Source organism: Fistularia commersonii, chromosome 29 (genome assembly GCF_037954325.1).
Source record: "Fistularia commersonii isolate RoL2024-O1a breed Wild chromosome 29, RoL_Fcom_v1.0, whole genome shotgun sequence".
In the NCBI taxonomy this organism is placed as follows: Eukaryota; Metazoa; Chordata; class Actinopteri; order Syngnathiformes; family Fistulariidae; genus Fistularia; species Fistularia commersonii.
This window is the reverse complement of record NC_141312.1, coordinates 7,020,813-7,041,334: the sequence shown is the minus strand read 5'-3', so window position 1 is coordinate 7,041,334 and position 20,522 is coordinate 7,020,813. Positions and strand designations below refer to the sequence as shown.

General features: G+C 42.1%; 1 protein-coding gene and 1 long non-coding RNA gene across 2 annotated transcripts; one reads left to right on the top strand and one right to left on the bottom strand.

The window, feature by feature from the left end:
* The first annotated feature begins 6,542 nt into the window (after positions 1–6,542).
* On the top strand, positions 6,543–11,561 carry LOC147216879 (uncharacterized). Its single transcript, XR_015109068.1, has 3 exons — positions 6,543–6,740; positions 9,867–9,925; positions 10,121–11,561. It is a non-coding gene; the product is annotated as an uncharacterized LOC147216879 (long non-coding RNA).
* A 4,790-nt stretch (positions 11,562–16,351) lies between these two features.
* Positions 16,352–20,443, bottom strand: LOC147216878 (adhesion G protein-coupled receptor G2-like). The gene is made up of 10 exons (XM_086176625.1): positions 20,398–20,443; positions 20,132–20,235; positions 19,502–19,623; positions 19,128–19,396; positions 18,912–19,011; positions 18,727–18,805; positions 18,270–18,471; positions 17,430–17,531; positions 17,035–17,199; positions 16,352–16,437 (listed from the first exon to the last, which is right to left on the bottom strand). The coding sequence occupies exons 1-10, from the start codon at positions 20,435–20,437 to the stop codon at positions 16,352–16,354; spliced, it is 1,269 nt and encodes a 422-aa protein (XP_086032751.1). The 5' UTR covers positions 20,438–20,443.
* Between the last annotated feature and the right edge of the window lie 79 nt (positions 20,444–20,522).

The window sequence follows — 20,522 nt, the reverse complement described above, 5'->3', positions numbered from 1 at the left end:
GCAATGCTGGAAATAGAGAGCGGATGAAGTTAATCCCGCCGCCTTTGGAGCCTCGGTCTTTTTCAGATTTCTGTCTCCCATCATGTCAACGTATGTGATTGGCATCCTCGCGATCTTAAGTGTCCCCCCCACCCCCCCCAGGAGGCGGTGCATCAGCGTGAGGATTAGATTAGTTGTTCTGTGATCCATTAACGCGACACGGCGCATCATCCGGTTGACGAATTCAGAGATTTTCTTTTGCTCATCGCAAATCCCTGAGCTGATGGCGTCACCATCAACCTGAGTGGCAAGAATGCTGTCACGCAAAAGATTGAGGGGGGGGAAACGCGAACACGATCACAACACAATTAACCTCCCCTTCCCCCGCCATCACCCACCGTTAAACTTCTTGAGCACCTTTGTATGCTAATTTCAGCAGTTAACTGTAAGCGCTGATAAAACAGAGATCCCGGCATGTTGATAGACATGTCTATTAGTTACAACAATAAGTGTGAGAAGAATCTGAGGATGTACATCTTACATAGCTATTTAGAAAGATCCCGCGGGAGGTTTTGAATTCAATCCAGACATTTTTCCAATGACTTATCATTTCATACTAACGGAAACCAGGTTGGCTTCAAAAACAATTGTAATAACAATATTACAAAATTAATTGAAATAACCCGTGCACTCTGTGCTATTACAAAATAACTTCTGACAAAACTAAAATCACTCAATTCTTTTTCCACTATGAAAATCCCAATTACGAAATTTTGCAATTCCCCCATTTTTTTTTTTTTGCTTCTAGTTTTAATTGTCAGAATTTGTGTTTGATAGTTCACTCGTCAATAGGGAAGGGAAAATGCGACGAATATAATCAATAGGGGAGGGAAAATACACACCAACATCCTACATTGATGTAGGTGCGCGCGCACAGGGAGGAAATGCTCCAAAAAAAGCCCTTCCCCCATGATGCCAGCTCTTTGTTTCAGAGGAGAAAGTCAATAATATTGATTTTGTGATGTATGTTTAAAAAAAAATTAGAAAAGGTAAAAATGATTTAAATAGTAATGTGACCGGGGCACCAGAGATACACTCATAAAGTTGTGTTTCAGATGAATATATCAGATTCCTGTGACAAATTTATATGTTTATCAGTTCTCTGTTAAAGGGCTACTCACATGCTCCTATTGACCTGCATTCGGGGATAGATTTTTGCGATCGGCGGCCTCAGAAAAGACGCAGTGTGATACGGGAGTAAGACGTACGGGCAAGCCCAGCGGTGTGGGGGTGAAGGTGGAGGTGGAGGTGGAGGGGCTCGCCGGCTGCTGCCGGGCTCGGAACGTAGCGAAGAAATCCCAGCACTCAAAGAGGCGGAAAGAAAACGGGGAGGCAGAAAGTCAAGCAACATATTGGTCTCCCCTCATTACATTATCACCATGAGGACCCAATCTGGGATAAACTGGCATAAACACAGCCTGATCCCACCCTGAGAGTGTGTGTGTGTGTGTGTGTGTGTGTGTGTGTGTGTGTGTGTGTGTGTGTGTGCTAAGTGACAGTGTCCCAGTAAAACAAGGCCATGGCAATATATCCTTTGGGACAGCCAGAGCTTGCGTCTAGATTCATATTAAACCAAAGGATTACACAGATACAAAGCCAAAAACTTGGGCATTGGAGTCCATGTGTTTTACTTCCATCTTTCCTTCTGTGTGCGAGTGTGTGTGTTTGTGTGTGTGTGCGTGTGTGTGGCCTAGAATCTTCCACACACGTTCATGGGTGGTTGCTCATGTGAGCGTTTGTCCGTGTCAGTTCGTATGTGTGGGCACAGTGTACGATCTGGACTCCATGTGCCTCTGCTCGGTCATGGATGCACGATCGGGCCAAGTCCAGCCATGCTCGTATGTATGCGTGCGTGTGTGTGTGTGTGTGTGTGTGTGTGTGTGTGCATGCGTGTGTGTGTGTGTGTCAGAGCATTACGCTGTTGCTGAGGGAGGCTGCCATTTGTGCTTGGACTAAAGAGAACCACTGCCTGCCAAGGACTGGCTTCGCAGCATGGGAAAAGGAGGAGCTGCCGGGTGAAATTGGAAATCGGAATATTCCTAATACGCATTTCATTTTGGGCCGAAGTCACATGCACGCAATCTGTAAACTCTATCATACACGCTATGGTGGGATATTCTATTTCCTTTAGTGCAGTCTGTTTCAGAATTGCGTACATTTCTCAATTAACGGTAAGATAAACAAATGTGACAAATGCTATCCTCATGAGCGAAGACGTGAGGCGGTAAAAAAAATTCCTCGATTGCTGATTTCCATTAATAAAAGAACAGCGGGAAAAAATTAATAATTCAGTTCGATAATTAATTATGGCAATTTTTTGAAATATCAGATTGGAAATGAAAGGGAGGGAGATGAAGTGGGAGGAATGATGTTACGAAGAGGAGACTGGGGGGGGGGGGAGGATGCTGGACGCTGGAGGAAGGAAGTTTGTGAAAAAAGAAACACAAACACACGGATAAATAACACACGCGGTCGGCGCAAACCTTGATCTCGTATTCTTTCAGACCCGAGGAGAGACGCAGAGGGGATGAGGTTGCCTAATGACAAGCGCGCACACACAGACACACATGCGTGCATGTGCACACGCACACACAGACAGCCACACGTGTGCACACTCAAAATTACAGACAGGAAGTGAATCCCATAGGCGGAGGCTCGCCGGCTAAATTGAATTACTGTTATCGTACACCCACAACTGAGACCGGGACCCTCGCTGCCCACCAGCCACACCCTCACTGGTCGGGATGCGCGGAAAAAAAAAAAATACACACACACACACACACATACACGGGGTCAAATAGCGCACACACTCTCCAACATGTCCACCGCAAAGCCATGGTTAACAGTCTGTATTGATTACCCCCCGGCGTTGCGCACGCATGTTTATCCGGTTTTGCGAGGCCGATCGGTGACATCATGAACTTCCCAGCACCTCACTTGAACATCGCCATTACAGACGGTTTCCAGCACGAGCCGTAAACAACCAGCCCCTCGAAAACGGATTTTAACCCTCCGTCTGGCCTTTGAGAGACTATCCAGGAAATACGGCTGAGGACCTCACAATAGATCCGGCGACGTGCACGTTCTCTTAAATGTCTGCGCGTGTATGAACGGAAACGCCGTGCATTTACATGCAAATTCTCTATCGATCAGATCACTGTCTGGTGATTCCTATCGGGATATGAAGTCACTCTTCTACATTTCAGCACTCTGACTACTCCGGCGTCTCTCATTGTTGTTCTTTTTTTTTTTTTTCTCTTCCGCATTGTGATGAGCGTCATCTCATTTTTCAAACTAAATGGAAAAGGGGAGATGAATAGATGAGGGGTATTGAAGAATCCCTGCATTATACCACCCCACAAAAACAGAGCAGATGAATGCACGTAAGGCAGCGAGCTGCAGTGAAGCTACCGCCGTCCTCGAAAACCTCCATATCATCAAGCAGAAAGATAAATACGTTTTTTGTTTTTGTTTTTGTTTTTTCCCAGACCAGCGAAACTAGAAAAGAAAGAGAGAGTGGTAAAAAAAAAAAAAATAAGCTCAGACAAATTCAGATTTCCCGGATTCGTGCTGATGTACAGCACATGCAGATATTTCAGCTACATCCCTGCCGGAGAATTAAAAAAAAAAGAAAGGTTGGCCGGGGACCAACTGTGCCATCTAAATGAAGGCTGTTGGCCTGCTTTTGGCTGTGGTTTGTGATGGAGGCTGCAGAGAGAGAGAGAGAGAGAAACAGGGCAAGAGCGTGACAAAAGAGGGAGGGAAAGAGAGGACGACGAGAGCGAAGAAAGAGAGAGGACGGGAGGAAAAGAAAAAAAAGAGAGAGATACGGAGCTGATGTTGCTACCATGGTAACTGTTGGCACCGCAGAACAGAACAGAACCGCTGTGGGGAAAGACCCGGTGCGTATAGACAAGCGCACACACACACACACACACACAAACTTTAAACTATTGGGTATTCATGTATGTTTAATTGAAGCAGCACCTATTTTTGGACTTGAAGTCTTGGTGGAATATGGAATTTTCCAGCCTGAGCGATGCCCCAACGGCCGGCGATGTTTAATTGATACAGCTTACACACGCCCCTGCATCCGTGGTTCACTCATACTATTCAAATAACAATCCCCAACATTGCAAAAGGCCTCTTTTTATTATGTGCATTTAAAATCCGCACAACTAGAGGGTTTAATATCTGGATTTTTTTTTCTTTGTTTGCATATATATAGATATATATTGGGGGGAAAAAAAAAGTGCTAGACCAATGATGTGCAAAGCCTTTCTTTGTGAGTACAGTAAACCATACTGTACGTCGCTCGGGCTGAATATGCATCCCCTGCTGGCAGGCGACAAGGACAAGTCCACCCCCCTCCTAACCCCCTTCCCCCAAGCATTTTTCACATGCAATGTGAATCTCTTCCGCACGTGCGTGAGAAATGATCCCATTCTGCAAAGTTATCTCTGGTTCTATTCATCTCGGTTGCCGTTCGCGGGTGTTTTATTAGCCGCACCATCTATCAGTCAAAGCTCGGGTCGCCGCTTCGCCATCAGATCCTGACGTCTTCGTTCGAAAGACGCGTTGGACTGCTGAGGATAAACAACGTGTGTCCATCATTCAAAGCTACTCATACCATTTTTTTTTTTCCGGACAGCTCCATTTTAATGACATCACATTATGTCTTATAATACCTTATTACCTTATTATTTCTATTTTGACACTTCATCAAAAACAAAAAAAAATCACACTTTTGAGATTTGTATGAACAAGCTGCGTTTAACGTTGCGAGAGGGGTGTTTATAACCGTTTTCCCCGACGTCAAGGCACCGTAAGAGAGGGGCGAATTTATTGCAAATGCCATTTTGCTATTTATAGCTTAGCATGTGCCAGAGGAATGTGCCAGCAGATGCGATGCGTGTAACAAGGACATAAAGCAAGCAGGATAGGTGATGCTGCAGGACGAGTATGAACTGCACCTTTATCATAAGGCTTTATAGCTACTTATGAGAGACGGGCTTGATGGGGGCGAACATAAAATAAGGCGCCGTTCACAGGCACGGTAGCACTTTCAGCCGTAATGACGGCGCCAACATGCTGATGCTTAGCGGATATGATGTTTATATTGACGGCATTATCACAGATTCATCCAGGCGTTCTTTTGCACAGCCCCCATATGGTGATGCAGACAGTGTCAGAGAGCTTAATCTAAAAAAATCAGACGATGACGAGGACCGGCTCCGTCAGCGAAACTTCCCGTTCTAGTTCTGCTCATGCTGAATGGACGTCAAGACGGATTCGGGAGATTTCACGCGGCGTCTCGCGTGAGAACTGTTTTTTTCAGGGGGTCTTCACCCGTTAATATCATTCCGAGGTTCTTGGCAGCGGTTCAGCGGTAAAATGTGTTGATTCTGCCCACCCATTAGACACATCCATCACCCCAGTGTGATAGTACAAGGTCAGCATCTGTGGACAGTACTATATTTTCTGTGTGGGAGGCACTGTGACCCTGTGACACTTCTGTTTGCAGTAATGTTTAGGATGCACCCACCCCACCCCCCCACCCCCTCCCCACACACAAACACACCAACACACACACACACACACACACACACACACAGAATGGCACCGATATATATATAAATGTCATAATTACACATCTTTATAAGCTGAGAGAAAATGTCAAATGCTGTGGAAAAAATATATAATATATCTAAAAAGCAGGTTACTTCATTACAGAGCCAAATTTCTATATCATAATCCCATGAGTTAATGAATGGTTATTAATAATTTTATGAACATATAATTACAATTACATTGCAGGTCGGAGATAAAAATGATAGAATCGAAATATGATAGAACTGCAATCAAAAAAGGAAAAAGTAACACTGAATTTTGGTGAGAAACAGAGGAAGTTCCAAATCAAAATTTGATAATTAAGACAAAGTTAAAGACGGCAAAGACATACAAGTAAATTGATTACAATCTAAATATTCTGAATGGGCAACACAATGATATCAATTATATTATTCTGAATTTGTAAATAAGCTGTAGAATAAAAAATCATAGCACAAGGAATAGAAAAGACTGAAATGAAAGATTAAATAAGAAAGTCAGTAAAAGTGCTTGACATCAGAAATTAAAAAAAAAAAAAATTGTTACTTACTGATTCTATTTTTCTTTTTTTGTAAAATGATACATACGCATGACCTGCAGCAGTGTGTCATACAGTGTTCAAGAAACCCGATATTCATGCGTGCTGTCTTTTGTTTCTGCTGTAACCGACATTAAAAAAAATGACATGGGATAGTAATAATAGAGTCAGGGATTATCTAAATGAAGACATTTTTGTTATTGTTTTCACCCCTCACAACCCTCAACCTTATGAATAATTTCCCCCTTGTACTTGCATATTGAAGTCACATTTCCCCCTTGTGCTCTCTGCTAGGAATAAAATAGCGTTTTGTTATCTTTGAACATGCTTCCTTTTCGTATTTTATTACAGGAGAGAACGTGATCTCGTCGCTGACAAAGACAAGTTTGCGCATAAAGGAGCAAGAGAGGAGAAAAGAGGAGAGGAGAGAAGGGATGGATGAGGGGGAGGTCAACAGAAGGAGAGGCAGATGCTCATGCCTCCGATGCCTGTGCGAGAATAATTATCCTGATGAGATTCACCGGGAGCATCACGAAGTGCGGAGGAAGAGGAGGTAGGATTCGGGGAGCACCTCACGACACACAGGAGAGGCTGATTCTTTTTTTGCTTTTTTTTTGTTTTTTTTCATACGAGCGTACGTATGTGGGTTAGGCTCGCTACTATCTTCTGATCCCCCCCCCCAACCTCCTCCTCCTCCTCCTCCTCCTCCTCCTCCTTTCCTCGTCATCTGTGTCGTGTTTTCTCCCGGCTCGCCCTACATGGCGTGAGAAAGCGGAGCCTCCCTCTCATCTTTTTAAAGATGCATGAAGCGGCAGCCTGAGCTTCAGGGTCGGACTATTTCAGAGAAAGACTTTTATGCCACGGGGACAGATAGCCTCAGTGAAAAAAAAAAAAGGTACACGCAGGTAGAAAGGACAATGGAAATGAATATGTATCACTGATATTTTTTCGCTGAGACTCCTTCATTCATTCCTCTCCGAGACTGGCCAGCAGCCCTTTTTAGAAGAGCAACGCGCTGATAGCAGGACTACCCTGTCTCCATATGTGTTAATATTAGCAGCCACCTCCACTTTGAGAATCCTGCCTGGCACGGTCAGATGGCAACCTGTCAAAAACAGAATCATCGCCGGCCTCTTTTCTTCACGTTCCAGCGAGTGAGCTTGATCTGCGTCAATTCCGTCCAATTTCCATGCTTTTCTTTCACGTGCACATGGTTGGAACAGTAAAGCGATGGCGTAACTTCTGTAATCTATCTGTCCGATGTGATTTCTAATGTCTATACCAGAAAAAAGATAAAGTGGCCGCACAAATGCGGGGCAAATCGAATGACCTTCTGCCGCTCAACACCTCCAGCTTCTCCACTCATAGGATTTAAAGTGTGATATGATGGAGCAGCTCTGAACTGATGTTAGCATGCTAAATGCTAACGCTTCACTATGGTTACTGCCTTGCATCAGCATCATGTATAGCTAATCATATAATCTGATCACTCTAATTAGCTAATACATTTGTGTATTCCTTGTGTCGCACATGTTTCAAGATACAAAGGCAGTAGATATTCAAAGCTACACTGCTGCTGATGTTAGGAAATCCTCTCCAATTTCTCTGAGAAAAATCATAAACAAAAAACAAACACCCAGCATAAATGAATAAAAACGTTAATTTTTATGTCACAAACCATGACCGTCTCTCAGAAATAAAGGCCAGAGTTGACTGAGAATTTATAAAAACTGAAATTATAAGTTCTCCGCTGCCTCTTTCATTATTGATCAAATGTTTAAATCTGGATCATTTGTTTTAACTGGAATATCAGCTTCAAATTGAAATGTACTTTTTGCCGAAGCGCACGTAAAGCGGGAAGTTAAAGGAACCCGGTGCAAAGAGCTCATTCACAGGCGAATGTATTGCAGGGGAACAATAAATGACTTAAAAAAAAAAAAGGAGCTTATTGTCATAGAATACAGATACATCCAAGTGTCATCTGTGACAGCTAGGCATTAACACCGGCGCTCATCATCTGCAGCCCACATATGTAGCGATTCCTTGACAGACGCAGGCGTGCCAGCCAGCACCACCAGCTCGGGTTCACATTGGCATATGTCTGCAAAGACTTGTCATCCAGCTCAATGTTTCGCAGTTTCCTCGTGTCCGTGTTCCAAAAACAAAAGCTGTGACAATGCATTTCCAAAAAAAAAAAAAAAAAAAAACCTGCCTGAGTAAATAGACATTCAGAAGAAAAAAAAAAATAATAGCTCTCTGGTGCTCTACGTGCCACTATTTCATTTTCATTAAAATAAACAGACAAATCTCCAAGTCCATGTGCAAAAGAGTGGGCTTGAAAGAAAGAAAGGAAGTGTGAAAAAAAAAGAGAAAGCAAAGTGTTTGAAAGACACCAGTGGGGAGGGAGTCGGCAAGGGAATAGGAGGTGTTTAAAGTGAAGGCGGCATGAGGGATAGTTCCTTTGAGTGGGATCTCTTGAGAGGGAACAAACTTAGCATTACAGTTTCTTATGACACACGTGTTCTACCACACACACACACACACTGATAAGAAATGATTTGGCCCGGAGGATTCGGATGGATTTCATCTCAAGGTGAGCGGATGAAATGGAGTCCATTTTTGAAATTTCACGATGATTGGAGAAACACATCCGCGGCGGAGTGGGTTTGCGCGCTTGCGTGGTTTAATTCAACCAAATGCTCATTTCATCACGGGAGCCTTCCAGCACAAACTGTATGTGTGTTTTTGTGTGTGTGTGTGTGTGTGTGTGTGTGTGTGTGCCCCCCCCCCCCACAACCAATTTAAAATTCATGGAGATCCACAAACCATTATGTACCTATTTGCTTATTTACTATCTGTATACATAAAACATGACTGATCCAACCTTGTGTTTTCTCTATTTGCCACCTTCAATCTCAATTCCACCAAAGTGCTGACAACCAAATGGATATCGCAAAGTGTCAATACAGATTAAGGATATTTATTCAGCAGTGTAACAGACATAAGGGAGCAGCCGCTATTTCATCCTTATTTTACCACACACTTCGAGTTTCGCATCCAAATTACTGCCATCTTCCAAGGACCAGTTTGATGCATGAAAATGTTTCTGCAGACCGGTTAGAGGCTTCAAATAAGGGTTTGGTCAGTACTGAATCGGAATACAACGATTACACTTAATATCAGGCAATACCAATATTAAATGCGGCTGTAAGGCGAAGACAGAAACAGACATTTTTCAAAATAAGATCCGGAAGGTCTAATGAAAAAACTATGAACCAAGAAAGATTATCTTTGCGGACCAGTACCAAATGATCCGCAGACCGGATGCTTATGAAGCACACAACATGTTGAGTGACGCCACTGACACGCATGAGCGAGAGGGTGTGCGAAATCATTGAAAGAGCACGATGTGGTCACGTGTTCGGAAGTTTGCACGCACCCCCTCGTCCTTTGACCGCAGCATTCCTGACACAGACGATGTGCGGCCGGGTCATGACCGGAAAAATTAAAAGTCCCATTAGATTTGCTAATTTCAAAGTGATTTCTTGTTTTGGAGAAATGGTGGAGATTCCGCTTATTTTAAGGCAAAAAGGTAACTTCCACCAGTTTTGTCACCCCGTTAAAAACGTTTTCTTGCCTGAAAATAATCCTGTTATCTCTTCTTGATTGTTCGTTTAAGTGAGAAGATAAATATCAGAGACAGTTTCCGCATCCATGGGAAGGATAAAAGAACTCGGGGTGAGTGTTCCATCATGAGGCTACTTTGCAAGAAACGCAAACCAGTATCGTCTAAATTTTAGTAAAACCGATCATCAATCGGTAACTTGTGTGACTACGCTTCAACATTCGTTTCGCTGCTTAAGTTTGACTTTTTAAATGCTAAAATTTGATGTCACTGTGAGTATTAATGCATGCGTGTCTTCTCTTAAAAAGGTCCTGCACTTGACAAGGGGAGCCGATTATGAAGACCGAGTCATTGGATTTCCTCAAAGATTTGTATCCTGTGTCTCCACCATGTGGACACTCAATGCTCGCAGTATAAAACAACCTCCGTTCCCCAGAGCAGTTCGGCAGGAGCCATCACACGGAAGCTCGGCTGCATCATTATCTTATAAAACCTGATTCATCTGTTTATTCCAAAGAAGTTACAGATCTGAATATTTGGTGCCTCAAACAGCTCCTCAAGTTTGAACCGGCGGAAAACACAGCGACATAATTCAATTAATATGAAATAGCACAAGACTGATCTCACATTGGGATGAATTCCTTGACAATTAAGCCAGTTTTTTCACACCGAATTATCTTAAATGTCACGGAAGTACTACTTCTATTGATGTCTATATATTTTAAAGTTGAATGTTCCTCCCGAGAAAGCGATCACAGCTTTTGCAACTATACCAAAACACGTTTTGATATTTTAACATGTCGTTCATGGTAAATAATATCTATTTAATTCGATCATTATATCTCCAAACATGATTCAACATTACGAGGCAGGACATTCCAATGACATCTCCGAGAATGATCGACGAATTGATGGACCCAGAATGGATTGGGTTTACGTACCAAAACAGAACACTGAGCTTAATTCTATCAACATCTTAACTGGTGGTGTTGGTAAATACACATCTGATAGTAATGGCAGGTGTTACTGCTTCCTCTAGGAATCTGCTGATTAAATGTATTTCTACAAAACCGCCTGGTCTGAAATCACTGCTACAGCCCTCTGGAAATCGGAACGGTAACGAGAGAGTCAAGTTCAATTCTTTTTGGTGATTTGTCCTGATGATTCATGGTGAACGCGGAGCACAAACCAGCACCGTAAATTGGACCCCCATTTGCTGGAGAAGGCTCGCTAACCTTGGTCTTTGAAATCAAATCAGATGTCCCCGACCGCGGCGTAGGCTGTTTTCTCCCCCATGCTGACAACAGCGTGATGAAATCCTGCACTAAAAACATCTTTGAAAGTATGTATGTTACCTGCTAATGTATTTCTTTTGTTTTTATTTGTTGTTCCAGGATGTTTCAGACATTTTCTCTGCCTGGCATGTCACCAAGTCAAAGCACAGATTCTGCTGAAGAGGGTATTTTGGTCAAGAACTGCTCTTCTATATGACTCAATGACCAATATCTGTGATATTAAAACAGTGGTGTTTCTTGAAAATGCAAGTCATGTTTTTATAAAGTTATACTTATGTAAACTACATTTGTGCCATCATTCTGGAAGTAACTTTACAGTACAGTAAATACAGAGTTTCCCCTTCTTTAACCCAGTGTTTAGTGTGCTATCAGAGATCATCAGGTGTGCTGTGGAAAAACACCCGCTGTCACCTGATTGGTCCAAAAATTATTTATTCAACGCAAATTATGTGTCTTCGTACGTCTCTCTATGTGTGCAGCAAGCAATGACAGGCAGAATAATCAAATGCTCTCCCACTAGATGGCAACAGGTAGTGAATTAACCTGTGTATCTACCTGCTGCTGCTCAAACAGCTGCAGATAGACACACATGGCTGACTGTTGCTAAGGAGTTCCCCATTCTGGCAAATAGAGCTATTTCAGTTCTGCTCCCTTTCTCCACAGCATACCTGTAATAAAGACTATAAAATAGAGAGACTCAAAGTAGTTGAAGGAGATCTTGGTGTGTGTCTCTCCTCAGTTCCTGCAAGAATATTAGCTTTGTGTTCAACCAAACAGGGCTAGATTTCATACTGAGTAAGTAAATCGAGATTACCGTTTCATTCTAATTTATTAAAAACATTTCTCACATATTTATCTAGTGCTGTGCCGTGTGATTATTCTATTGTAAAATATTTGCCGTGGCTCAAAAAAGGTTGAGAATTACTGTTGTAATCAAGCATCAAGCTCTTTTTTGGAACACATTTTTAACTTTTCCATTTTCTATTTGGGCCTGTGTAGTGTAAAAATTAAGCATCATCTTTTTGAGATGTAAAACAGATGTCCACCAATGGGTACCCAAGGTCAAAATGTCCCAAGTTGTAGTCCCTTCTAAAACAGCAACCGCCTGACAAACGATGAAAGTTCCTTGAGAGTCACAAACGTTTAGGGGGGGTTTAGGAAAAAAAATTACTTTTCATACTATGGTGCAGTCACTAGACATGAATATGCCCATTTCCAGCAAGCTTTTATTCTGGTTTTAGAAGTACACCCTGTAAGATATTTACCAACAGAGCCAGACAGCCTGTGCTCAAGGTGAAGTGTAGATTTATGTGTAAAAAGCAGATTGATACATGTTTTACTGAGATTGTTAGTTATGCTTATACTGAAAAACTAACAAAACATCATAACTATCCGGAGATAAACAATATAAAGATATAGCATGTTACTAATGTTTTGTTCCTTCCTTAATTCAACTTCATGAGAACTTAACCTAGTTTAATCCCAAATGTTTTCCCCTGCAAAATAAGTGTATCCATGTTATCAGTTAGCACTGTGTTAATGCTAGCATGCTATTGTGTTATGCTAGTATCAACAAAAGTAGCCATGCTTATATTTACTCTTCTTCTGATCGAAAGATGCAAGCAGGCATATAATTGTCATTATATATCAGCATTAGACCTTATTGTTATCAAATATTTCAGTTCTGTATCTTAATTAAGTTATTTTACTTACTTTCTCTTGCACAGGTGTGAAGCTGACATCTCCTCCCTGAAGAGCAGGCAGGAAGTAGAGATGTGGTCATGTGACCATTCCCACTAGTGACACAACACTGACACTATATACAGAGGAGATGACTTATTCTTTTATTTTGAAACTTGTGTTAACTGAGCAAAGCCAAAACAACACTTTAAGGGCTTTCAACACAATTCCAAAAATAGATACAAAATGTTTTGCAAATTCTAACAATTTTCACAACTCCGCTGTTGATTGCAGGGACAATTGTAGGGAGCACACATCATGTGAGGCAATATTTTTCTATCCCCGGGGAGAGTGGAGCCAAAGAGTGTCTTGCCTCGTTCTACTATATTAATGTTAAAATGCTCAAGTTGGCAGCCCCCTTATCTGTAGCTGCACACTATTCCACAGATTTGAGTCTAAGAGGGTCAGCACACGGGGTGTTGCTTGTGTAGGTTTTGTTTTTGTGTTTTTTTCTAAATCCACTAATAGCTCTGGCTTGCAAAAGGAGCCGTGTGGAAAGGTCAGAGGTCAGCAACTCCTTAAAGAACTCCCTTTTCTGCTCAGTTTACCTGCTGATCATTCGAGCTCTCCATGTATGAGCATGCCACCCCAGGAGCAAGTGAAGTACCGAAAAAAAAGATTGTATCAAATTACCACCTTAATGTGGTCGGGGAGTTCATATATAATGTGAAAAATGTAAAATCAATTTGTATCACAGAGTATCTTACGCTTTCCACATAGAGGGATAGACTAAACAATTTTAACTTTATTTTTAGGACTAGCCCAGATACCCTCCTTTTGCAACTTCTTAGGCATTCTTTGGAAGTCCAGGAAGCTGCAGTTTCGGGAAGGCCGGTACCTGTCGCCCGGTCGGAGCCCAGTGCGCAGGGATGCCGGGGTCAGCTGCGTGTCTGCCATGGATGCGTGCCTGGGGTTTAGGGATCCACGAATGAGCCCCTTCATCCTGCAGGTCGACTATACATCACTGCCATGGTGTTGCATAATGAGCCTCAAAGCAGATGGAAACACAGATGTTTCTCTTAAATCTCTTTGTTAAATGTGACTGTGTCACAGTCGGCAGTCTTCCCAAGTAACGTGTGTCTCAGAGATTTCCAGACAAATATCTGGGACTTCTGGGAATCCCTGATTTTAAAGAAATAAACACTTTAACACTTTCCCTGTCTTTGTACCGAGTTGATGGTGCTGCAAACCGATGTTGCATTGAAATACACACAGATGAGGGTGACATGCACATACTTTTTTTTTTAAATCAAATTTGTTTTCTTAATTTCTGTCAGGACTCAAACATCTCCTGAAAATTGTAGCCTCATCATTTAAAACAGCAAATTATTACACGTATAACATTGCTAATGCTGTCAATGTAATTTCAAACTCATCCATGTGTCTCTGCTTGATCTACTCCTCCTTGTCGCGTCCGTCGGTGCAGACATCCTCCAAATGGCTCCAAAGCTCATGTTGACTCATTTCAATGAATAATATCGTAAGCTAATTATTCCAATCTCCAGCCCTTGTCTAAATGGAAACAGCCCAGACAGTGCCTTATGTATATATATATATATATATATATATATATATATATATTACACCCATAGAGCTGGCCCTGGCGCCATGGAAACCAAGCTCTCGGGGGCTTGATGGCGTATCTTGGCGATCTCAGTGCTACTTTGAAAGCTTGACATCTGAATTTCGCACGATGAAACGTAACGTGTACGTAACGTGTACGTAAAGTGTACGCACGTTGGGCTGTCCCGTCATGTTTGACATGACATGATAACATGGCAGACCAGCATTTGATATGATATCACTTCATTTCACTCATAATTCCCCAGAGACTGAGTCCATCTGCTGGCAGAGCCTGTTGCTGATGTTGTTTTTGTTTTGTTTTTGTTTTTTTTTTCTATTCACAGTCTGAAGCCTTTTAGCTGTGCAGCTGCAGAAAGTCCACCACCATCCGGTATCAAGAGGGATTCATCGGACAGAATTATCACATTTTGGGAGCAAATAAACATTACCAAGATTAATTTGCTCCACGGGCATCTGGCATGAGCACTTCTGGATCTGGTTCAAAGTGAGGACAGGTTTTGGCTCCAAGCCCCTGAAGTGTGACTCAGATGTGGCTCTCAGTGAGCAAGAGCAGTCTTTAAATTTACCTTAAAAATGATTGAATGAGGTGGCAACTGCATGTCTGAAGTTGAGTGTCAGCTCTGTACATTTATACTGAAAATACCGCTCCCACGCCGTCACGGTTCACGTTTCCTTTGGCCCCCCAGAGATACGGTTGTTCAGTATTAGCTGTCTTGTGGGCAAATCTTTGAATTCCAAAATGTTGTGAGTGGGTGCAGGTGCAGATGAAACAGTCAAATATTTGGTTGAGCTGCGGGTTTTTCAGCATTCATGCTAGTTATTGGAAATGATAGAAACATCATATCGTTTAATATTACTGGAGGATGTTGTCATTTCAAGTACTGATAATGTAATGTTGTCAGAGGTTGGATTTAAGACTGAATGTCGAGTTATTTTTGGCTAGTCTGGTGAGTTCAAGGATAAGAGAGTCAGCAAGTGAAGGGGTTAAAGATATTGTCAGGAAAGTCAGATCACAACAAGGCTGCTATAAAACAGTGACTTTAAACTAAATTGAATTAAATTAAATGTTTTAAAGATTGTACAATTTCTGGAACGCATTACCACCCAAACTCAGAGACATCAAAAAACACTTTCTCCCACTTTCACAACTCAAAACAAATCTTTTTCAAGGGGGCCTATTCTGTCTGACGCCAACTTTATCACTTTTATTATTTTACTTTTTGCACTTTGTCACTGTTATTGTTTTGTTTAATTGTTTTATTTTCAGGATTTTTTTGTTTTTTTCTTTTAAATCTGTATTTTGTGTATATGTATATGTCTGCACAGAGTACCAGAGTGTTGAGTAAGTTACCTTAAATAAATGTATAATTATTAATATTATTATTGCTTTGCCAGAACCTTTTTTTTTATTATGGCTTGTGCTTCGTTGTGCAGGTTTAGAAAAGAGATACATACAAATACAGAAAGCAATGTAATCTCAAATATACACTTTCAATCATGAATATGATTCCATTGTTCTTTGGCTACCAGAGAAAACATTCACAACACGCGGTGCTAGATTTTAACATTAAACTTTTTACAAGCAAGATTCTCAAATGGCACAAGAAGGCACTCTTGATCACACACTTGGCACAAAACAGCATTGGCATCCTTACCTGCGAATTTCTTGATTAATGATGATTTTTATCAATATGTGAGGCAAATTTAAGATTAAAACAAGAATTTCAACATTACAATAATTTTAGTTTTCACACGATGAAATGAAATGAATGCAATATACTTCATCTGCGAAGCTTCCATACTCCGTATTTTACCCGTTTCTCTGTTAAAGGGTGCAGGGTGAATTTTTGTCTGCTCTGCATCTTGTCTAAGGTGTTGCTGGATGAGTAATTGGTTCCTCTAGATGGAGGGGAGGGAGTTTTAATTCATCCCTTTCTGCAAAGGATGGCCTGCGACGGAGGGGCTTCTCTGAGCTCGTGGCAGAGAGAGATAATTCACAAAGAGACCTGCAGAACAGTTCAACGTTAGCGCTACAGATTTCAAGAAAGAAGATCCAAAAACACGCTGCAGGTTCACTGGAGACCCTAAACTACATGTGTGGATGAGAGGATGAATGGTTGTCTGTTTCTATATGTGGCCCTGTGATCGAAAACATTAACAGCCGGCGTCTGATAACAATGTTATACAAGTAATAATTTACGGTTTTAAATGATTAGGCTAAAATTGTCAGGGGATATATGACCACTGACAACAGAAGTTAAGAAAAAAATCATATTTACTCTGCTGAGTAGCCTAATTATTATGATATGTTGCTGTGATGAAACAATGCACGGTGAAAGCTTTCCAAAATAATTAATCTTTTTCTTCTTCTTCATCACAAAGGGCTCTGTGTAATTCGATGTCTCAATCACCCATTGGGTGACCTTCACGCAAGGAAGCGACCAATGGGAAATTTCTTATAAGGAATGATGAATTTCAATAAGCTTCATTATAATCACGGTTGCAAAATGTCAAACACCGGGATCCTGAACTAGCAGCCCTTTTTATTGGACGCGTCAAGGATTATTAAACCAAAGTGTAATTGGTTTTCTGCGCTTCCTCACCCAGGTTTGGTCTTTTACAGGAGGAGTTTCTCTGGCTGGAGTCGGAGGAAGCTGAAGTGCTGTCTGTGGAGCTGGATTTGACGGAATGCACCGACGGCACCGACGCTCTTGGGGCTTTTGCGCGGGGTTTGGGCACAGCTCCGACCGATCCCGAGTTGCTCCACTCTAGGTGACACAACACCATACACAGGGAAGGAATTAAATCCTCTAATTTAAGCAATAAGGTTCATTGCAAATTAGCACATCACCTTGGGATTGAAACTGCCGCCTAAAATATTGCATGGGAATAGGAGGTTACAAAACAGCGTGATAACATTGTTAAACGCTAGCATGTAGCCTAGCTTCACTGATGAGACGTCAACATTGTGAGATATCAAGATGTGAAATGAAGTCACCAGAGTGATCCTCAAGTCTGAAACGCCCAAAGCAGAGATTAATCCTCCATTCTTTCCTGACGTTCTCCTTCATCAGACAGTGGAAGAGAAAGATGAAAATCCCTGAGGAAACAAAGAACCACGGTGAGATCACGGTGAGACGCCGTGATCAAGTGACAACTTCAGTTTTGACTTGAATTGCACATTTAGAGATTTTCTGTGAAACTCTCAGGTGGGTTGTTTTTCCACTTCCTGTCCTTCCATTCATATAAAGGACACATTTTATCTGACGGGCTCTTTTACTCTCCCAATACATTTTCAAAATTAAATTTATTTCCAAGAGGTCAGAGGTTGCTGGTTTTCTGTGAACTGTGAAGAGGAAGTGAAGTGCTAGTGTGTCATCGCCCAGCAAAAGAAAAGGCGATACAAATTAAATTTAAGCAACTGTATCCAAAATGGCAACCAGGATTTGCCAGAAATAAACAAGATTTAAGTCTAGTCTCAGAAGCTAGGATGCCTGTTTATTTCATAAGCAACGACTGAATCGTATCCTTCCCGGCTCGTTTTTTGTTTTTTTAAATTAATTCATGAGGATTATCTCAAAGGGGCAGATGATAAACAGAATATTAATTGGAGTCATGATTTAAGATCATTTCATGGATGAAAGTTTAACACCTAATTAATTCAAATGAAGTTATTTAATTGAGGTCGAAGTCGCCGATGTTCCCCCGTCTCTGAGAACAGGCTTCACGTTGTTCATGAAAATGCATGAACCTGCTACCGGGATCCGTCGTGCATCACGCGGCAGAGAAACAGAGCTTCCCGGTCCCCCCTCCCGTGCAGAGAGGGACGAAAGAGCACCTTGCAAGGTGTTGAGTCCGGAGAAAAGGTACAACAGCACCACTCTGCCCGGCCCCCAGGTGAAAAACCCAACCGTCCACGTCAGTCCGAGTAACAAGGTCAGACTAGCGACTCCCTTCAGGTCCTGAGTCAGTCCTCTTCGGCTCCCCGCCGGACTGTTGATACGCATTCGTCGGATCTGTATCAGAACCACGACGAAAACCTGTGAATATATTCAGAAAGGGTAGAGATGAGGAGCAGCAGAGCGGCAGAATGACTGGTTGGCACAGGACTGGGCTATGCAGGAAAAAAATGAATATTAGAACAAATTTTTTAAAAATGTGTTCACGGGCTTCAATCGTTTCAGATATAGATTCATTTAGGCACATAAATCCAGGCCTGTCGGTTTGGAGATAATGCTGCCTGCATTGGCGAACCAATGCTTGGTGACGTACGACCTTTCTTTGGAATAAGTTACCGAAATATTGAAGAGGAGCACCAGCAGGGCATAGGCAACCACGGACACGTAGAAGGTGATGTCATCTTGTAGCCAGCAGCTGCGGAGAGAGAAGTCAAGCGAGGGTTGGATTTTATACTGATTCGAAGGTTTGAACTATCGAGATGACCCTCCTCAATAATAAGTCTTCAAGGATCTGAACTCACAAGTCGTCTAGCGACTCCGGGCTGGCGTTGGTGTAGATACGGGCGCCGTAGGCGTCCCTGTCCACGATGAGTACCAGGACACAGATCACCAAAGGAATCCCTGCAAGGAGCAGCCAAAGACTCACAACGCATGTTAAAACGCATTTCAATATACAAATTTTTTGAACACTTACAAGTTCCGTCTCACAGGAAATACACCTGCAATCTGAGACTCACCCCAGCCAAGAGCACAAAACTTGAGGATGTATGAGGGCACGTAGACGTTGAAGACTTTGATGAGGGCAAAGTACATGTTGACCGCCTCCAGGCCCATCCAGGTGAAGGAAGCCAGGAGAAAGTAGTGCAGCGTTGACGCGGCAGCGATGCAGAGGCCGTACAAACCCCAGGAGGACAGCCAGGAATTCACCAGAAACACCAGGTTCAGACCCAGCAAGGCCAGGGACAGGTTGATGAGGATCTGAGAGGGGTAGTCGCGACGGAGCTTCCTGAGGTGGAGGGGCCAAAGAGGGCAAAAATCAAGGGAGGACACAGTTTTCAAAATAACAAGATACATGTTGGATATGAGATCTGCTTAGTGTTTCTATTCTCACTCAAAAACCGTGTAAGTGAGGACGGTCACCCCCAGGAACAGCGATGAAACTCCGCAGCCGACATACGTTATAATGGTCAGGATCTCCTCGTTTGCCGGGTCCACCCGAGTCCTGGAGACTTCCTGGATGCATTGAAACACACACACACACACACACACACACACAGATTTGTTTACATTATATGACATGATATGAAACATCACACATGTATCTATTTAAAAGGGAACGTTCGGGCAGACATACAACAAATTAACAAACTGGTTATAGTGATTCTCTTACATATCACGGCTTGCATTCGTTTGTTTATCTTAAATTCATGTTAAATGCACAGTTTTGCGTTATAATTATATATATTTATAAATAGTTTTGCTTTATAATTACTTAAAATATGGAAACACTGGCATCATCAGTATGACTGACGCCCCTAAAATATATTGATGTTTTCATTTGTGTATAAGTCAGCTAATATCTTCACAATGCTGTTCTGAATTGAAAAATTGGCCCTTTTTCATTGATACCGTGCTGATGCAGACCTCCTCTGTTTTCGCCAACATCACCATGACGCCCAATCCCAGGAGTACTTGGGTTTCGTCCGGTTTGACCAAATTGTAAATATGACGCTCATCTTACCAAAAGGACTCCAAAGTGTGTGAGGTGATCACACAGGCAAGTTGTGTAGTTGGCGCTGCTGCTGTCTTTCCTGCAGCCGTGGTCATCCCAGCCTCCGAGTCCATCTGAGAGATTCACAAAATTTAATCAGTGGTTGCCTTTTCACAGATGCAAGTATTTTGACTTGTTGAAACAAGAAGAGCATTGTATGGATTTGTGACCTCAGCGGTGACACAACCGGCGCCAAGGACTACATGTGGTGTAAAATCTTCAAATCAGAACCTTACTGTTTTTATTGAAGTTCCAGTATACACAGCGTATGTCCATGTAGGGCTGTACAGAGATAGAAATCTATTGAAACATTATTATTATTATAATGATTATTATTATTATTATTATTATTATTATTATT

Coding starts and splice junctions, on each gene's coding strand:
- LOC147216878 (XM_086176625.1), bottom strand. CDS start 20,437: ATGGACATACGCTGTGTATACTGGAACTTCAATAAAAACA. Junction 18,806..18,911: donor CCGGAGTCGCTAGACGACTT/GTGAGTTCAGAT, acceptor CTCTCTCCGCAG/CTGCTGGCTACAAGATGACA. Junction 16,438..17,034: donor CTGTAAAAGACCAAACCTGG/GTGAGGAAGCGC, acceptor ACTGTTCTGCAG/GTCTCTTTGTGAATTATCTC.